Source organism: Triticum urartu, chromosome 1 (genome assembly GCF_003073215.2).
Source record: "Triticum urartu cultivar G1812 chromosome 1, Tu2.1, whole genome shotgun sequence".
NCBI classification, from domain to species: Eukaryota; Viridiplantae; Streptophyta; class Magnoliopsida; order Poales; family Poaceae; genus Triticum; species Triticum urartu.
Window position 1 is genome coordinate 87,847,837 of NC_053022.1, and position 20,537 is coordinate 87,868,373.

The following is a 20,537-nucleotide window of genomic DNA, read 5'->3' on the forward strand; positions in this document are numbered from 1 at the left end:
GAAAAAGATTGGTCAACGAAGCAGCACAGATGTCCTAGACGACTACTACTCCTTGCCATAGACCGGCACAAAACACTTTGGGAAATAAGAATTAGGGATCTAGAGAAAGAGTGTCAAGCAAATACACAGACAATGCATCTCTAAGTTTACCCACCAATCGACCCAAAAATCCTAAATAGTTCAAAAATACCGGTGAAATATCTAAAGGTAGATACACTTCAAATGGGAAACTATATATCAATTTTGGGGGGGGGGGGGGGAGAGAATGTTGAAGATGAAATGTGGATCATAGGGATGAGTGTATGTGTGTATACATCGGCATCAACATCGACTATGAAGATGTTTGCGGTTACTTCGTCAACCTCAAGATGTTGTGTCGGCTCAGTATCTCGGAGGTGCTCATAGAGATAGGGTGTGCGTGCGTGCACTAGTAGAAAAGGGGGCTTTGGTCCAGGCCGGGTAAGCCCATTAGTCCCGGTTCAGTCCAGAACCGGGACCAATGGGTGCATTTATCCCGGTTCGTGCGGCTAAGGCATTAGTCCCGGTTCACCTGGGCCCTTTAGTCCCGGTTCGTGCCACTAACCGGGACTAAAGGGTGCGATGCCCATTAGTCCCGGTTGGTGGCACCAACCGGTACTAAAGGTTAGACCTTTAGTACCGGTTGGTGCCACCAACCGGGACTAATGGGCTTTGAGGCATTAGTACCGGTTCATGGCACGAACCGGTACTAAAGGTCCCATTTTCAAATCCCCCCCCCCTGTGGACCGCCTTTTCAGTTTTAGAAAAAACAAAAGAAAATGATGGAAATGTCAAAAAAATAAAATAAAATAAGTTTCCCATGTGATATGTGGTCTAGTTGTTGGGAAATTTACAAATATGAATTTCGACTTTATTTACAAAATCTCTCTGGAATTTGTAAAATGGGCATAACTTTTGCATACGAACTCGGATTAAAAAGTTTTTTATATGAAAAATCATCTACTCAAAAAGTTACATCTGATGGAGACCGCCTACGGCCTGTTTGCAAATTTGTAGAATCCTCAAATTCCAAAAGGAAAAAAAGTTATGCTCAAATTTCAGTTTTTTTAAATTTTCATTAAATCTGGTCAAACTATGGTCAAACTACTTATTCAAGAAGTATTAGTGTTACTAAATAATTATTCAAGAATATTAGTGTTATTAAATAATTATTTCAGTTTTTTTGAATTTTGGTCAAATCTGGTCAAACTATGGTCAAACAATGGTCAAACAATGGTCAAACAATGGTCAAACTACTTATTCAAGAAATATTAGTGTTACTAAAAAATTATTGTTTTTTAGAACAATAGTTTCAAACTCAAACAGTGAAATGTGTGACTTCATGCTCAAGCTAAACTCCTGAGGGTTAATAGGATTGACATCTTACTATTGTTAGGAAAACAACGAGTGCAGACTTGGAAACGAGGGAGAATAGAACCCGGAAGTTAAGCGTGCTCAGGCTAGGGGAGTGGGAGGATGGGTGACCGTCCGGGAAGTTAGATGATTTGGAATGATGAGGGGTGATTACAGATTAAATTGAGCAGTGATGAGGGGTGATTAGCGATTAGAGGTTAAAATAATTCAGAAATTTGAAAATCAAAAAAAAATCAAAAAAAATCAAAAAATTTCCTTTAGTACCGGTTGGTAAAAGGTGGACCGGCCACGTGGAGGGTCTTTAGTCCCGGTTCTGGTTTGAACCGGGACTAAAGGGTCAGGGCATTAGTACCGACCCTTTAGTCCCGGTTCAGGAACCGGGACTAAAGGCCCTTACGAACCGGGACAACAGGCCCTTTTTCTAACAGTGGTGCATTTATAGAGGGTGAGTGTATGTGTGTATGTGGATCAATGTCGACTACCGACACACTTGCTTTGACTTCGTAATCTCAAGATGTTGTGCGGATCGATATCTCAAAAGTGCTCATAGTGGTACGGTGTGCATGTGTGCGTTCATAGGATGAGTGTACGTGCGTTTATGTGGGCATCAACATCGACTACGAAGACGCCTGAAGTGAGTTCATCAATCTCAAGATGTTGTGCCGGCTTGTGCCGGCCTAGTATCTCAAATGTGCTCATAAAGGTACAATGTGCGTGCTGCATTCATAGAGATGAGTGTATGTGTGTGTATGTAGGCATCAGCGTCGACTACGAAGACACTTGCAGTGATTTTGTCAATCTCAAAATGTTGTGCTGGTTCATAGGTGCTCATACTGATAAGGTGTGCATATTAATGTTTATATGTGTGAGAGTATATATATATATATATATATATATATATATATATATATATATATATAGAGAGAGAGAGAGAGAGAGAGAGAGTGATGCAAAAAATCAGTAGCAAAACACAAAAGAAACAAAAATCAATAGTGAACCAAAAGGGACATGTGTCAGATAGGAGAGAGGTCAGACAACACACTTCAAATGCACAATAGCAGCCCTAGCTTAACCGCTTTAATTGTTTTATATATTTTATTACTGCGCATTACGGGACAAAGTGCATTTTGCAGCCTCGCTGATTAACCTGTCGTGTTCTTGCCCACTTTCTAACCATCCATGATAAGATGTTATGTTCGATGTATCCATGGTAAAAAGATGAAGCCGAGTATTTAACCATCTAGTGGACAATAATTTCGCCAAATCGAACACCTCCTTGCCCCATTTTTCTCTGGACTACATCCACAAGTCTTTTCTCACGTCTCCACCAACGTGTTTTCCTTCTCCTTTTCTAAATGGATGGGAATCCACTTTCATTCCCAGTCTTAGGATAGAGTAAAATAACTAAAAGTTAATGCAGTAGAAAGTTCCCAGTCAACAACCAATAGAGAGAAACTAGAGGATAATGAACACTTCGCCGTACCGTCCTCATTCATGGGATGACTCTTTTTTTCTCTAGAAGGTTATCGTGGTCAGTTGTTTCATTCTGCTTTTATCTGAGTTGGCTTGGGTTTTAGTGTTCAGTGGGTATTTTTTTCTCAAATGAATTAAAATCCTTACGAAATAACTGAAATGTGTATGAATATGTAGCCATACATGTAGAATACATTTCAAAATGTAATGAAATATAACATAAATAATGGGTTTTTATGAAATACTTGAAATATCACTTTTTAAATATAAGGAAAAGTGACTGAAATAATTGAAAAAGTTTGAAGGGAAAATTTGACTTTTTGAAATGACACTGAAATTGATTGAAATATTTATAAAAAAACTAAAATTTGTTTTTTAAACATCAATGAAATTATTAAAAGTTAAACCAATAAGATCAGTATTTTTATACTTTTGTGAGAATTATTTTGAAAATTACCTTGATTTTTTAATATCCTTGAATTATATTGGACTGTGTCAAAAAATATCAAGATAATATTGTTTAGTATTTTTTTTGAATGTTCACCGGGAGGGGGGGGGGGGGGGTTTCCCCACCTAAATATATTGATCATCGGGGCCAAACCCCAGGCAGTTTTATAGATGGATCAGTTTACATAGGGAGAGAGAGAAGGGGGAGGTGTTTCAGTGGGGCAACAAGAGACACCCCAACTAGAGGGAGAGAGCATGCAGCCAAGATTCGACATGTCCCCTCCGATTTTCAGGAAGCCGTCCACGCCATAGGGCGGCGTCTTCTGCATCCAAGCACACGTATAAGAAATACAATCTCTAATCTTAGCACGGGACGGCATAGTATTGACTATAGGCGTCTGACTCCATTAGAAATGATTTTCCCTTCACAATAGGGCTTTTGGAGGACGAGCTCCATGGAGCCTGCTATTTTAGAAAATTCAAAATTCAAATTGTTAGGTTTCAAAATGATCTGGAAAAAATATACACGTATATAAGGATGTTATGTATATCTGTGCAAAATTTCAAGACGAACCAACTTGAATTGCAAGCTGGGCAACAAAATCCTGGACTTTGAGAGTGAACAATACTTTTCCATATTTCATCGTAAAATTTACACACATGTATATTACATACTCTCTCCGTTCGGAAAAACTTGCCCCAAATTTGTTTCTCAACTGAATGTATCCAACACTAACTTGATGCTACATACATCCATTTGAGGAACAAGCTTTTTCAGACGAGTAAATTGCAAGAAACCACTATTTTGAAGGCTTGGTTTGTAAAAAACACTACGTTACAATTTCTTTTGTAGAAAACACCGCGTCTTGTATAATCGTTTTGCAAAAACCACTGATCGACAGATCTTGCTCTCTTAAACGTGTTTATGGCAGATGGGGCCCATTTTCTGCTTACGTGGCATAACCGTTTAGCTTTAATACAAAACGCCCCCTAACTTTCGCCCCCTTCTTCCCACCCTCCAGCCACACCACAGCCTTTCCCCTCGCTCCCAACCCACCCTCTCCTGTCATCCGTAAGCGTGTACACCGGCTCGGCGCTGCCCCTTCTTCCCCGGGCCACCGCCATCGTGCCCCCAACCGGATCCGGTCACATCGACCTCCATCGTCCCCGTAGGGCACCGGCCAGCTCGGCGTGGTGAGCGCATGGCGTCGGGATGAAGAAGAACAGGCAAGGGTCAGTGCCAGAGCCCGACACCGGAAGGAAGGCCGCCATAGGGAGTCGTTGTTGCCGTTCCTCGACAAGGGCGTTGCGACTGGGCCAGCCGGGGCAGCGACTGGAGCAGCAGGGAACACCCTGGGGAAGAAGAGGGTGGGAGGACGAGGAAGACGGCCTGGGAAGAAGAGCGTCGGAGGGGCGACGACCGGAGCAGCAGGGGAGGCCTGCCATTCTTGACGCTCTAGCTGCCGCCGGTGCACTGTGATGACGTGTGCGTGCAGATAGAGGACGGCAGGCCGGCGGCACCCACCACGGCGTACTGCAGCAATGCGTGCATGAACCACGCCTCCAATCGCCCGACGTTCAGTCCTGCCCACCATAGAACGAGGCGTCGGTGAGGACCCCCGATCTAGATCCTCGTCGGGGATCTCTGCGCGCTCTGTGCCCAGGAGCTCGAGACGATCGATCACCTGCTCCTCCACTGCCCATTCTCCAGGACCGTCTGGCACGAGATCCTTGCTTGGTGCCGTGCCCCGATCCCCCTTCCCCAGGACACTGAGATCTCCTTCCTGGACTGGTGGTCGGCCTCGATCGCGGCTGCGCCTACCGCCATGCGCAAGGGGCTCTCCTCCCTGGTGCTTCTCTCCGCCTAGTCCCTCTGGCGTCATCGCAACGCATGCATCTTCGACAATGCAAGCCCCTCCACCGTGCGCAATTCCACCACGTCGGGGTGGAGCAATTCCACCACGGAGGAGGAGCTTTGGTGGGGGACTGCCGGCCGGCCATGGTCAACACGAGGTCGAGGGCGGGTGGGAGGCTAATTGCGTTTTTCATTTCTGATTTGGGGGTGTCTATGTAAAATTCGAGGGTCTAGTTTGTAATTTTAGATTTAAAATCGTCTGACACAAAAAGTTACGTCACGTAAGCAGAAAATGGGCCCTGTCTGTCATAAACACGCTTAACAGAGCCAGATCCGTAGATCAGTGGCTTTTGCAAAACGATTACACAAGACATGGTGTTTTCTGCAAAAGAAATGTAACGTAGTGTTTTCTGCAAATCTAGACTTTAAAATGGTGGTTTTCTACAATTTACTCTTTTTGGACGGAGGGAGTATATGGATATACGTGTATTTGTTTTCAGAATTTTTTGAAACATAAAAGTATTTGTTCAAAAATCGTGCTCCACGAAGCCGGAGCTCCATCTAGCATCTTCGTGCTGAGACGTGTCTGGCACACTCGAGTGGTAGTACTAGTACTGAAGCGTGAAAAGGAAAGGTGCCAGTGTGCGCCACTAGTCTAGCACGGAACTGAAAGCCTCGCCCAGCGATGAAGATAAACCACGTGTGGGAAAACTTCTCACGCAGCTATAAATAACATCATGCATCCTCTGCTCTCTCCGTACCACACACACCCAGTTGCACCCCAGCCTACCCCATGGCTCCTTATATTGAAGTAGTTTACCATCTCATGCAGCAGACCCCTCTACAGCTACAAGCACTCCTGCTACTATCGGTCATCATACTACTACTGCGTCTGGCCACAACCAGCAAGCAAGCAAAGGCGAAGCGTCTCCCTCCTTCGCCTCCGGCCCTTCCCATCATAGGCCACCTGCACCTCGTCGGCGATCTCCCTCACGTCTCCCTCCGCAGCCTCTCCAGGACTCATGCCGCCGACGGCCTCATGCTCCTCCACCTCGGCTCCGTCCCGAACCTCGTCGTGTCGTCCCCACGAGCCGCCCAGGCGGTCATGCGGACGAACGCCCACCTGTTCGCGTCCCGCCCGCCGTCCAGGATCGCCGACGCCCTCCTGTACGGCTGGTCATCCGACATCGCCTTCTCCCCCTACGGCGAGCACTGGCGGCAGGCGAGGAGGTTCGTCACCACGCACCTGTTCACAGTCAAAAAGGTCCAGTCGTTCCGCATCGCCCGTCAACAAGAGGTCAGCATCACCACCTCCTGAACCTGAGCATGTTCGTGAGAACGAAGAACATATATACACAACCTGCTCTGCTCTTGAATGTACAGGTGAAAGTGGTGATCTCCAGGATCCGTGAGGCCGCGGCGGCGAGCGTGGCCGTCGACCTGGGCGAGGTGGTGAACACGTACGCCAACGATGTGGTGTGCCGCGCTGTGTCGGGTAAGTTCTTCAGGGCGGAAGGCCGGAATAAGATGTTCAGAGAGCTGATCGAGGCAAACTCGGCTCTCGTCGGAGGGTTTCATATGGAGGACTACTTCCCAAGGTTGGCCAAGGTACGTCTTCTCAGTAGGTTCGTCCGCAACAACGCCGAGACGGCACACAAGAGGTGGGACGAACTGCTAGAAGCGATAATAAGAGACCACGAGAAAAACCCGACGCACCATGGCAGGGAGAACGGTGTCGACGAGCAAGGAGAGAGTGACTTCATCGACGTGCTGCTATCGGTTCAGCAAGAGTTTCATGGCATCACCAGAGACCATATCAAGGCCATCTTAATGGTAAGCAACTAATATAATTAATAAATATAGAAAAATATGTTACATAGATCGACTGAGTTATGTTGCCTCATCTACCTCTGGTGGACAACGTTAACGTGCCTACAGGACCTGTTCGGAGCGGGCACGGACACGTCATCTCTGGTCCTAGAATTCGCCATGGCCGAGCTCATGCGCAGACCTGATCAACTCATGGCCAAGCTTCAGGCTGAGGTGCGACACGGCACTCCCGCCGGACAAGAATTTGTCGAGGAGCATAACCTGGCTGGCATGGGCTATCTGAAGGCCGTGGTGAAGGAGACGCTCAGGCTGCATCCGCCGGCGCCGCTCCTCCTCCCACACCTGGCGATGGCGGACTGCGACGTCGACGGCTACAGCATACCCTCTGAGACTCGAGTCATCGTCAACGCATGGGCTATTGGCAGAGACCCCGGGTCCTGGGAGAAGCCGGACGACTTCGTGCCGGAGAGGTTCCTCGAGGGTGGCACCGCGGCAGCGGTGGACTTGACGGGCAAGGACTTTCAGTTTGTGCCATTCGGGGCTGGCCGGAGAATCTGCCCCGGTCTTAACTTCGGGTTGGCTACTGTCGAGATCATGCTGGCGAACCTCGCGTACTGCTTCGACTGGGAGCTGCCGATCGGCATGGAGAGGGACGATGTCGATATGACGGAGGTGTTTGGTCTGACTGTCCGTAGGAAGGAGAAGCTCATGCTTGTCCCCAACACCCACGTGCTTGCTTGATCGGTACATAGTGTGCCATATTTGTATACCGCTGCATATGTGCTTTTTTTAAACAAGGCAAAACATAGTGTGTAGGCACGCCAATCGTAGATTGTTGGATGAGCTACTTAATCTGGAGTTTGACCGGTTGTGGTCGTGTTTTTTTTTCTTCTTCGCTGTCTAGATTCGGTTACTCGAACTTGATTTATGTTTAATAATATAGCCGTGTGCATCCTGTAATATAAAGGCCAGGTTAATCTTCTTTTCAGAAAAAAAAACTTTGTTATTTTCATTATGAAGGAGGGGGTTCGAAATAAGAAACCCAATAAAGGATTCAAATGAAAGGTCATCACTCTCGCATCATTATATTACTTGATTGCTTCGCACCCGAAGCACCCAAAATCTCACTTCCTCCTTGATATTAAGCACAATGACCATTGTGGGAGTTGGGGTGTTGTGAAAGATTCTAACATTAGACACCTTCAATAATTTTCAAGAGATAAGCATTCCATAAACATGAAGGTCATGGCATTCCTGAAGTGAGAACAAGATTGGGTAATCCCAACCCTTCAAACTTTAACGCTTGTCGCCGTCCTATAGTCACAAGACATCATGAAGGCTAAGACAATCAACAATGTCACATCACACCCTAACAAAGAAGCGGTGGTGGCATAGGAGATGTGTTTACAATTCCTGATTTTGCTTACATTTTTTTGATAAAGGACATTTCATTGAATTGATTTATCAAGGTGATACAACCGCATCTAAAGAATGCCCGGCCTCTGCATAACATGATACACACAACCAACAAGTCCAAAAGATCAAAAAATAAACATAGTTTTACAGCAAAAATAAATCAATCCAGCCTAGGGTGGGGCAGATTCTATACGGAGATTACACCGTCATCCATGGAGGGAGAAAACCTCCCTAACCGTACGCTCCAGCCGTTTAGACGCCATCATTTAAAAGTCTCTATCCTCCAACTTCTACAGGATAAATCAAGTACGGAGCCATCGCATACATGTATGAATAACCTTCTTCTACTAAATGGTCCAACCACGATGCTCAAGCCTATCGAGAATCAAAATTTTATTTTGCATCACTAGCCATATAAGAAGCTTACACTTCTTGGGCGACCAAGATATCCAAATAACCGTGTGCATGGTTGAGCTGGTGTGATCCTTGACTGGGACTTCTCGACCGAGGACGTCAAGTATATTTCGTCCACGGTGAACTTCCAAGTTATATTATGAAGGACATCATGAGTGAGCCGGATGAACTAAGCTTCTCCCAAATGAATTGGTGTACTAATTTATTAATACTAGTAAGTGTGCATGTGCAAACACACGTCTAAATTAACATAAAATTAGTCAAACATGGCAGTCATCTAAATTATTGCAGGTACATTATATGAACTAATACAAATTTACTTAAACCTATAACAAGCACAAAAGATTGCATTGTTGCATGTCATGAAACAACAAAGTTTTTTTTATTCAAATACCTCAAACCTTGTAATTTACTCTATACAAATATAAACATCTTTTTCTACACATGATGCATTACGCACTGCCAAGTACATAATGAAAGTGTGCGTATTCAAATTATTCTTGCCTCAATAATGACAAACCCAGTGCTAAGCTTCCACACCAGGACCTCTTGAAACAAATGGGGAGTATTTCACCCACTCCAATACATTCACAAAAAAGTATCAATCTGCTCGCTCAAAAAAACTAAATTTGTTCGCAAAAGGCATCCCTAAACACTTGGATCCTTTAACACTTGGATACATGTAGTGCGGAAACAATCCCCTTGTCCAGCATCTCGGACAAACTTCCATCAAGATGAACACATACCTGCACAGTTCCTGATTTGTTACTCCATGAAACATACAGTCATTTTCTTTCTAGATAGAATACACTTAATCTTAAAAATTAAATAGGTAAACATGTTTTAGAAAATTCTCCCATCCATTTTAACAGCTTCTTTGATGTTCCTTTCTTGAAGTACAGGTCCCGACACCGCTTAATCATGCAGAGCTCATAATTTAGAAACTTTCCAACCCATTCGGTAACACCATACATGATTATCTCACTTTGCACAGCCTACAGATGATGAAACACGTTAAAGATCGTCAGCTACAATGGTTAAAGATTGTACGCACATATATAAATTGATAATTAGGTTTTGGTAAAAAATCAAAACAGAGTACCATATCCTGTTGAGATCGTGACGGCACATACTGAAGTTCATAGACATCTAAAATTGCTAGGTTATGAATTATCCTTTTGGAACGTTGCACACGTGCAAGTGCACAGTCGAACTATATATTCATCAACATATGACTCAATTATTCATGACAGATAGGACTGTCACGAGGATCAAATAGATGACTATTATGAGCAAATGGTGTTGTGTGACATCTCCCAACTTGATTAATCACATTTTTTTGTTACTGAATTATCCATATGTGAAATTTCAATGTGGAACTAAGTTTTTGTGTATAGAGAACTTCTTCCTTGGTTCACAAAGAGGTTCAGTAAACATCCTTTGAATTACTTGAGCAAAGAAGATGTTTGCAGAGGGAAGTAAGTCCAACCCTTGTCTTATCAATTGTACAATTATTCGTCAGTCGGATATTGCAAAAAATGGTCATCCATCATCTAATGGTTCTATATTAAGAATGTTGACAGACATGCAGGTCTCCTCAGTATTGTTAGACAAACCATTTGAAAATAATCATGCTCCAAAATGTGCATGATTAATAAGACAATACATGTGCAATTCAAGCCTTATATTAGCACGTGTTTCCAGACCTGCCTATTATAGCAAAGAAACAATATAGATATTAATTGAAGTCTGAAAAGACCGTACTCTTCCTAAATGTATCAAACGGAACCACCTGTCTAAATGATGTGCAGAAAGAAATACTATTAAATATGCATCTATTGGAACTATCAATCACCTTTTAATTGTTACATAGTGACTGTGGATTAGTGGTAAAGCTTCGCAAGCTGTTGCTCTTGCCCAAACAAATCAGAAACCAAATCAGTTCTAATTAATCCGCTAAGAAAATATAATAAAATAAAATTCAAGATTTACCATCGAATAGCTTGAAATGTGAACATGTGTGAATCAAGAGAGGCCCATTGTTTAATCCATTGCAAATATATTGAGAACCTGCAAAGGTGGGACTATCATGTGCATGAAGATGGGATCAAATACCAACTCGAGAGGTTCATGGCTGCAGTAATCATTATCCGTATTTACCTGACATAATGCTAATTTAGAGATACTGGATGCAAGCTGATGGATCAGTGGGCAGCATCAATCAGACATACTGGTAGATCAGATGACTCTGCTGCTCCACCCTCAGTGTATTGGCGCTGCTGCCTGCTCCTTCCCGCGAAGCTCCAAATTGAATCTAGCCGTTTGCCCTTGAAGCACTAAAGCTGACATGAAGCGGAACATATTTTTTTTCGATAAAGAACATTTCATTGAATAGATATATCGAGGTGATACAATCGCATCGAAAGAAAGACCGGCCTCTGCATAGCTAGATGTACACAGCCAAAAAAGTTCAGAGTACCCTAAAAGCAAAAAATAATTTGATACAATGCCAATCAAAAAAACATGTCCAGCCTAAGGAGTGGCAGATCCTATCCGTAGGTCACACCGCCATCCATGGGGGTAGAAAACCTCCCTGGCCGTACGCTCCAGCCGTGTAGACGTTATCATAAAAAGGTCCCTATCCTCCGGTCTCTGCAGGATAGACCAAGTACGGAGCCATCCTGTACACACATGAATAACCTGCATAGGATATGAGACACATTTGTTATTAAAAATCACATCATTCCTGGTAAGCCATAGTGCCCAGCATAAGGCCGCCGCTCCCACAAGAATATGTGCAGAAAATTGTTTATCAATACCCCGCAACCAGTTGCCGAACATGTTCCGTGCACTACGTGGTGGGTATAGATTCGAAGCTACTTGAACTATGGCCCAAACTGCCCGAGCGAACTTGCACTCAAAAAATAAGTGTTTAATAGACTCGTCATGTTGGCAAAAGACACATGTCTTAGAACCATACCAGTTTCGTCGTGTCAGATTGTCTCTAGTTAGGATGACTCCTCTGTTAAGAAACCAGAGAAAAATCTTCACTCTTAGAGGGATTTTGAGCTTCCACAATTTCCTGTTATCAACTGGAACATCATAATGAACCAGTGCATCATACATGGATTTGACTGAAAATTTGCCATTCTGATGCAAGTTCCATCGAAAAATGTCCGGCTCACCTGCCAGTTGAATGTCCTCCAAGCGAGTGAGTAATTCATTCCATACTGCCAGGCGAGGGCCAAAAAGGTCCCTGCGGAAAGAAATATCAGGGTTTTCTTGTCCTAAAACTTGTTTGATTGTGACGAATTTATGTCTAACAATCCTGTACAAGCTCGGATATTGCACCATTAGTGGGTTATTCCCTAGCCAGATATCTTCCCAGGATCGAAACTGAGAACTGTCCCTAACTAAGAAGGTCCCAAATTGGAAAAAAATCATTGACCTTCATCACACCACTTCAAAAATGTGAATCCCCAGGTTTCCAATGAACTTCTAAGAAATTAATCACATCGTAACCTCGTTGGTTTGAGCTTGCCTATCCACTTTATTAGTGTCATTCCCAAGCCCTTCAAAAAACATAGGAGGTGGAGGCTCAATTGCGGCTACACATTATCCATACCGACAAAGTCTGGATTAGTATTACCATTGTCCAAATTCATTTTTTTCAATAAAGGGCGCTTTTACTATCTCAAAATGTAGCATCAAAGTGATACAAAGCATTAAGAGTATCACTCGGCCTCTGCATAACTAGGATGCACACAGCCAAACACCAGTAGTTTGATAAACAAAAAGATAAAAAACTGATACTATGCCTATGTCGAAAGAGATGATGGACCGAGTCGGAGATTATGCTGCCATCCATGTTGGGTAACCTCCGTAGCCACCTGCTCCAACAACGTACACACCGCCTTGAATAGCGGTTGGTACTTCGCTCGTTGTAGCATACACCACGTACGAAGCAAGTGCGTACAACAGAAAATAACCTGCAAAGGAGAATCAGTTTTGTCATTAAAAACAACATCATTTCTACATAGCTAAAGCGACCATAGTAAGACATACGCTCCTACCCTTATTAGCGTTTTGTACCTATTTGAAATACCATCCAGCCAATGACCAAACATATTGGCAACACTTGTGGGCGGATACAAATTTGACGCTATTTGGATGGCTGACCACGTAGAACGCGCAAACTTACAGTGAAAAAAGAGGTGTTTAATTGTCTCGTCATGAGTACAAAAACAACACTTCTTACTTCCCGGCCAGTTGTGTCGTGTGAGGTTATCTTTTGTTAGCACAACTCCCCTACAGAGATACCACATGAATATTTTGACTCTAAGTGGTACCTTCGCTTTCCCATTTTTTTGTTATTACTCACCGGTACCTCAGAATGCGTGAGTGCATGATACATAGAGTCTACTGTGAAAGACCCCGATGTAGTGAGGTTCCAGCGAAACACATCACGACCTTGTGTCAGGAAAATCGAATCCAGAAGAGACAATAGATTATTCCATGACATAAGTCGAGTGCCAATCAAATCCTGCCTGAACGAAATATTTGGTGGGGATGAGCTGAGCACTTGCGCAAATAGTATTATTCTTCCCAAAAACGAATCTCTGACCCGTCCTTTATCGCGAAAGATCCAAAGAGAAAGAGATGTTTCTTGCCGCCATTAGGCCGGCCCAAAAGTGTGAGTCTCCAGGTTTCCAATATACCTTAGACACTGCCTTTTGGCCTATATATTTATTGTGCAGCATGGTTTGCCAAGCATCATCCTCAGTAAGAAGTTTGAACAACCATTTACTAAGTAGGGCCTCATTCTTGACCTGCAGGTCATGAATACCGAGGCCGCCCTGATCTTTCGGCGTACAAACCACACTCCATTTGGCCAGCCTATATTTTTTTCTTTTCACCATCTCCTTGCCAAAAGAACCTGGACACTAAAATAATCCAATCTTTGCAAGACCCCTTTTGGGAGCTAGAAGAACGAAAGCATATAAAGAACCATATTTGTGAAGACAGAGTTTATTAAAACCAATCGTCCTCCAACCGAGAGCAACTTGCCTTTCCAGCTGCTCAAGCGTTTCTCTATTCGCTCCTCTACATGCTTCCACTCCGCAATGGTGAGACGCCGATAATGAATTGGTTCATAAAACACAGTAATAAGGATTCACAAAATACAACTCATTAAGTACACCGTATTTGAACCTTTGACAACCGAGCTTGTTCTGCATGTGCATCCGTGTGATACGATTGCTCCTCAGTTGGGATATTCAAGTCTGGAATTAGCAGTCCATACAATGATTTAGGAAAACAAGTATTGGGTGCTTGCAATTTTTTTATCTTAAATCAATCAAATAAATCCTTCCAGGAAATAATAACTTATGAACGGCCTAATGTCTTAGTATGACGCATTGTTCTTAAATAATCCAAATAGGCCCTTCCAGAAACTAAGAATTGATCAATGGTGTTTTTTCTTAGTATGATAGTTAGTAGGTAAATATTTCAACATGGTGTTCTTTCATCGGCAAGGATGCTTCCAGGTAAGGGAGTTCCGCTCCTGGGCTTTGGTGAGTTTACAACAATTGGAAAATATATTTAAATGCTTCTAAACCTGGGCTACTAATAATTTTTCAGGGATGGTGATACGTCTCCATCGTATCTATAATTTTTGATTGTTTCATACTATTATATTATCTGTTTTGGATGTTTAATGGGCTTTGTTATGCACTTTTATATTATTTTTGGGACTAACCTACTAACCAAAGGCCCAGTGCAAATTGCTATTTTTTTGCCTATTTCAGTGTTTCGTAGAAAAGGATTACCAAACGGAATGAAACCTTCGGGAGAGTTATTTTTGGAACAAACGCAATCCAGGAGACTTGGAGTGGACGTCAAGGAAGCAATGAGGCGGCCACGAGGTAGGAGGGCGCGCCCCCACCCTCGTGGGCCCCTCGTGGCTCCACCTACCTACTTCTTTCGCCTATATATACTCATATACCCTGAAAACATCCGAGAGCACCACGAAACCCTATTTCCACCGCTGCAACCTTCTGTACCCCGTGAGATCCCATCTTGGGGCCTTTTTCGGCGCTCCGCCGGAGGGGGAATCGATCACGGAGGGCTTCTACATCAACACCATAGCCTCTCTGATGATGTGTGAGTAGTTTACCACAGACCTTTGGGTCCATAGTTATTAGCAAGATGGCTTCTTCTCTCTCTTTGAATCTCAATACAAAGTTCTCCTCGATTCTCTTGGAGATCTATTCGATGTAATTCTTTTTGCAGTGTGTTTGTCGAGATCCGATGAATTGTGGGTTTATGATCAAGATTATCTATGAACAATATTTGATTCTTCTCTAAATTCTTTTATGCATAATTTAATATCTTTGCAAGTCTCTTCGAATTATCAGTTTAGTTTGGCCTACTAGATTGATCTTTCTTGCAATGAGAGAAGTGCTTACTGTCGTGGTTCTAAGCCTGACAGTAGAATAGGGGGTAGGAATGTAGAGGCAAGATCCTAGCTATGGAGAAGTTGTACACATGAGTTTTACGAGTTCAAGCCCTTCTCTGAGGAAGTAACAGCCCTACGTCTCGGAGCCCGGAGGCGGTCAACTGGATATATGTATGTGTGTTATAGAAAGTGTGAAGCCTTGTCCCAGAGGAGGGGTGGCTTATATAGAGTGCGCCAGGACCCCAGCTCCCCTCCGTTACACAGGGTTCAATGTTCATAAAGGAGGAGCGTTACTGGTAACGTCCGAAGTAAAGTGCTATAAATGCTCATAAAGCTATGGTTTAAACCCTGACCGTTGCAGAGTGAAGGGCTTCTCATCTTCTGGTGGTCAAGTTGTTGGGCAACGTAGCAATAATTCAAAAAAAATACGTGTCACCAAGATCAATCTATGGAGAGACTAGCAATGAGAGAGAGGAGTGCATCTTAATACCCTTGAAGATCGCAATGCGGAAGCGTTACAAGAACGCGGTTGGTGGAGTCGTACACGCAGCGATTCAGATCGCGGTCTATTCCGATCTAAGCGCCGAACAACGGCGCCTCCGCGTTCAACACACGTACAGCCCGGTGACGTCTCCCATGCCTTGATCCAACAAGGAGAGAGGGAGAGGTTGGGGAAGACTCCGTCCAGCAGCAGCACAACGGCATGGTGATGGTGGAGGAGCGCGGTACTCCAGCAGGGCTTCGCCAAGCACTACGAGAGATGAGGAGGGAGAGGGGTAGGGCAGCGCCAAGAGAGAGATCAAATCACATCTGTCGGGCAGCCCCATACCTCAAGTATATATAGGGGAAGGGGAGGGGTTGCGCCCCCTCTAGGGTTCCCTCCCCAAGGGGGGGCGGCAGCCCTAGATCCCATCTAGGGTGGCGGCCAGAGGGGAGAGGGAGAGAGGGGGGCGCCCTAGGGTGGGCCTTAAGGCCCATCTGGACCTAGGGTTTGCCCCCTCCCACTCTCCCTGCGCCTTGGGCCTTGGTGGGGGGCACACAAGCCTACCTGGGGCTGGTCCCCTCCCACACTTGGCCCACGCAGCCTTCTGGGGCTGGTGGGCCCACCTGGTGGACCCCCGGGACCCTCCCGGTGGTCCCGGTACGTTACCGATAGCACCCGAAACTTTTTCGGTGACCAAAACGGGACTTCCCATATATAAATCTTTACCTCCGGACCATTCCGGAACTCCTCGTGGCGTCTGGGATCTCATCCGGGACTCCGAACAACATTCGGTAACCACGTACATACTTTCCCTATAACCCTAGCGTCATCGAACCTTAAGTGTGTAGACCCTACGGGTTCGGGAACCATGTAGACATGACCGAGACAACTCTCCGGCCAATAACCAACAACGGGATCTGGATACCCATGTTGGCTCCCACATGTTCCACGATGATCTCATTGGATGAACCACGATGTCAAGGATTCAATCAATCCTGTATACAATTCCCTTTGTCTATCGGTACGATTCTTGCCCGAGATTCGATCGTCGGTATCCCGATACCTTGTTCAATCTCGTTACCGGCAAGTCTCTTTACTCGTTCCGTAATACATCATCCCGTGATCAACTCTTTGGTCACATTGTGCACATTATGATGATGTCCTACCGAGTGGGCCCAGAGATACCTCTCCGTTACACGGAGTGACAAATCCCAGTCTCGATTCGTGCCAACCCAACAGACACTTTCAGAGATACCCGTAGTGCACCTTTATAGCCACCCAGTTACGTTGTGACGTTTGGTACACCCAGAGCATTCCTACGGTATCCGGGATTTGCACAATCTCATGGTCTAAGGAAATGATACTTGACATTAGAAAATCTTTAGCATACGAACTACACAATCTTGTGCTAGGCTTAGGATTGGGTCCTGTCCATCACATCATTCTCCTAATGATGTGATCCCGTCATCAACAACATCCAATGTCCATGGTCAGGAAACCGTAACCATCTATTGATCAACGAGCTAGTCAACTAGAGGCTTACTAGGGACATGGTGTTGTCTATGTATCCACACATGTATCTGAGTTTCCTATCAATACAATTGTAGCATGGATAATAAACGATTATCATGAACAAGGAAATATAATAATAACTAATTTATTATTGCCTCTAGGGCATATTTCCAACAGTCTCCCACTTGCACTAGAGTCAATAATCTAGTTCACATCACTATGTGATTGCAATGAATCCAACACCCATGGGGTTTGTTCATATCTTGCTTGTGAGAGAGGTTTATTAGTCAATGAGTCTGAACCTTTCAGATCCATGTGTGCTTTACAAATCTCTATGTCATCTTGTAGCTGCAGCTACCACACGCTACTTGGAGCTATTCCAAATAACTGTTCTACTATACGAATCCGGTTTACTACTCAGAGTCATCCGGATTAGTGTCAAAGTTTGCATTGACGTAACCCTTTACGACAAACTCTTTTACCACCTCCATAATCGAGAAAATTCCTTAGTCCACTAGTTACTAAGGATAACCTTGACCGTTGTCCTGTGATCCATTCCTAGATCACACTTGTACCCCTTGACTGACTCATGGCTTAGCACACTTCAGGTGCGGTACACAACATTGCATACTTTAGAGCCTACGTCTAAAGCATAGGGGACGACCTTCGTCCTTTCTCTCTCTTTTTCTGTGGTCATGTCTTTAGTCTTACTCAATACTCACACCTTGTAACACAGCCAAGAACTCCTTTGCTGATCTATTTTGAACTCCTTCAAAATCTTGTCTCAGTATGTATTCATTTGAAAGTACCATTAAGCATTTTTGATCTATCCTTATAGATCTTGATGCTCAATGTTCAAGTAGCTTAATCCAGGTTTTCCATTGAAAAACACTTTTCAAATAACCCTGTATGCTTTCCAGAAATTCTACATCATTTTTGATCAACAATATGTTAACAACATATACTCATCAAAAATTCTATAGTGCTCCCACTCACTCCTTTGGAAATACAAGTTTCTCATAAACTTTGTATAAACCCAAAATCTTTGATCATCTCATCAAAGCGGACATTCCAATTCCGAGATGCTTACTCCAGTCCTTAGAAGGATTGCTAGAGCTTTGCATACTTGTCAGCATCTTTCAGGATTGACAAAACCTTCTGGTTGTATCACATACAACCTTTCCTCAAGAAAAATGTCAAGGAAACAATGTTTTGACATCCTATCTGTAGGATCTCATAAATAATGCAGTAACTGCTAACATAATTCCAACAGACTCTTATCATCGCTACGAGTGAGAAAGTCTCATCGTAGTCAACTCCTTGAACTTGTCGGGAAACATCTTAATGACAAGTCGAGCTTTCTTAATGGTGACACTTACCATCATTGTCTGTCTTCCTTTTAAAATTCATCTGCACCTAACAGCCTTACGACCATCAAGTAGTTCTTTCAAAGTCTATACTTTGTTTTATACATGGATCCTCTCTCGGATTTTATGGCCTCGAGCCATTCGTCGGAATCCGGGCCCACCATCGCTTCTCCATAGCTCGTAGGTTCATTGTTGTCTAGCAACATGACTTCCAAGACAGGATTACGTACCACTCTGAAGTAGTATGCATCCTTGTCGACCTATGAGGTTTGGTAGTGACTTGATCCGAAGTTTCATGATCACTATCATAAGCTTCCACTTCAATTGGTGTAGGTGCCACAGGAACAACTTCATGTGCCCTGCTACACACTAGTTGAGGTGACGGTTCAATAACCTCATCAAGTCTCCACCATCCTCCAACTCAATTCTTTCGAGAGAAACTTTTCCTCGAGAAAGGACCCGTTTCTAGAAACAATCACTTTTGCTTCCGGATCTGAAATAGGAGGTATACCCAACTATTTTTGGGTATTCTATGAAGGTGCATTTATCCGCTTTGGGTTCGAGCTTATCAGCCTGAAACTTTTTCACATAAGCATCGCAGCCCCAAACTTTTAAGAAACGACAGCTTAGGTGTCTCTAAACCATAGTTCATACGGTGTCGTCTCAACGGAATTGTGTGGTGCCCTATTTAAAGTGAGTGGGTTGTCTCTAATGCCTAACCCATAAACGGTAGTGGTAATTCGATAAGAGACATCATGGTATGCACCATATCCAATAGGGTGCAGTTATGATGTTCGGACACACCATCACACTATGGTGGTCCAGGCGGTATTAGTTGTGAAACAATTTCCACAATGTCTTAATTGTGTGCCAAACTCGTAACTCAGATATTCATCTCTATGATCATATCATAGACATTTTATCATCTTGTCACGACGATCTTCAACTTCACTCTGAAATTACTTAAACCTTTCAATAATTCAGACTTGTGTTTCATCAAGTAAATATACTTAGCATCTACTCAAATCATCTGTGAAGTAAGAACATAACGATATCCAGTGCGTGCCTCAGCACTCATTGGACTGCACACATCAAAATGTATTACTTCCAACAAGTTGCTTTCTTGTTCCATCTTACTGAAAACGAGGCCTTTCAGTCATCTTGCCCATGTGGTATGATTCGCATGTCTCAAGTGATTCAAAATCAAGTGAGTCCAAACGATCCATCTGCATGGAGTTTCTTCATGCATATCTACAGATAGACATGGTTCTCATGTCTCAATCTTTTCAAAAATGAGTGAGTCCAAAGATCCATCAACATGGAGCTTCTTCATGCATTTTATACCAACATGACTCAAATGGCAGTGCCACAAGTACGTGGTACTATCATTACTATCTTATATCTTTTGGCATGAACATGTGTATCACTACGATCGAGATTCAATAAACCATTCATTTTAGGTGCAAGACCATTGAAGGTATTATTCAAATAAACAGAGTAACCATTATTCTCCTTAAATGAATAACCGTGTGGCGATAAACATAATCCAATCATGTCTATGCTCAACGCAAACACCAAATAACAATTATTTCGGTTTAACACCAATCCCATGGTAGAGGGAGCGTGCGATGTTTGATCACATCAACCTTGGAAACACTTCCAACACATATCGTCATCTCACCTTTAGCTAGTCTCCGCGGCCTTTTATTTCGATTTACTAACGCTTAGCAACCGAACCGGTATTTATTACCCTGGTGCTACTAGGAATACTAGTAAAGTACACAATAATATGACGTATATCCAAAATACTTCTGTCGACCTTGCCAGCCTTCTCATCTACCAAGTATCTAGGGTAGTTTTGCTTCAGTGACCGTTCCCCTCATTATAGAA

General features: G+C 43.7%; 1 protein-coding gene across 1 annotated transcript; it reads left to right on the plus strand.

The window, feature by feature from the left end:
- The first annotated feature begins 5,952 nt into the window (after nt 1-5,952).
- On the plus strand, nt 5,953-7,957 carry LOC125511570 (indole-2-monooxygenase-like). Its single transcript, XM_048677012.1, has 3 exons — nt 5,953-6,464; nt 6,551-7,000; nt 7,106-7,957. The coding sequence occupies exons 1-3, from the start codon at nt 5,961-5,963 to the stop codon at nt 7,736-7,738; spliced, it is 1,587 nt and encodes a 528-aa protein (XP_048532969.1). The 5' UTR covers nt 5,953-5,960; the 3' UTR covers nt 7,739-7,957.
- Nucleotides 7,958-20,537: the final 12,580 nt, after the last annotated feature.

What these genes read in the sequence shown, in the direction of transcription:
- LOC125511570 (XM_048677012.1), top strand. Translation starts at nt 5,961, where the DNA reads ATGGCTCCTTATATTGAAGTAGTTTACCATCTCATGCAGCAGACCCCT. An exon ending in GCATCGCCCGTCAACAAGAG is followed by an intron (nt 6,465 to 6,550) that starts GTCAGCATCACC and finishes TTGAATGTACAG; the next exon opens with GTGAAAGTGGTGATCTCCAG. An exon ending in ATATCAAGGCCATCTTAATG is followed by an intron (nt 7,001 to 7,105) that starts GTAAGCAACTAA and finishes ACGTGCCTACAG; the next exon opens with GACCTGTTCGGAGCGGGCAC.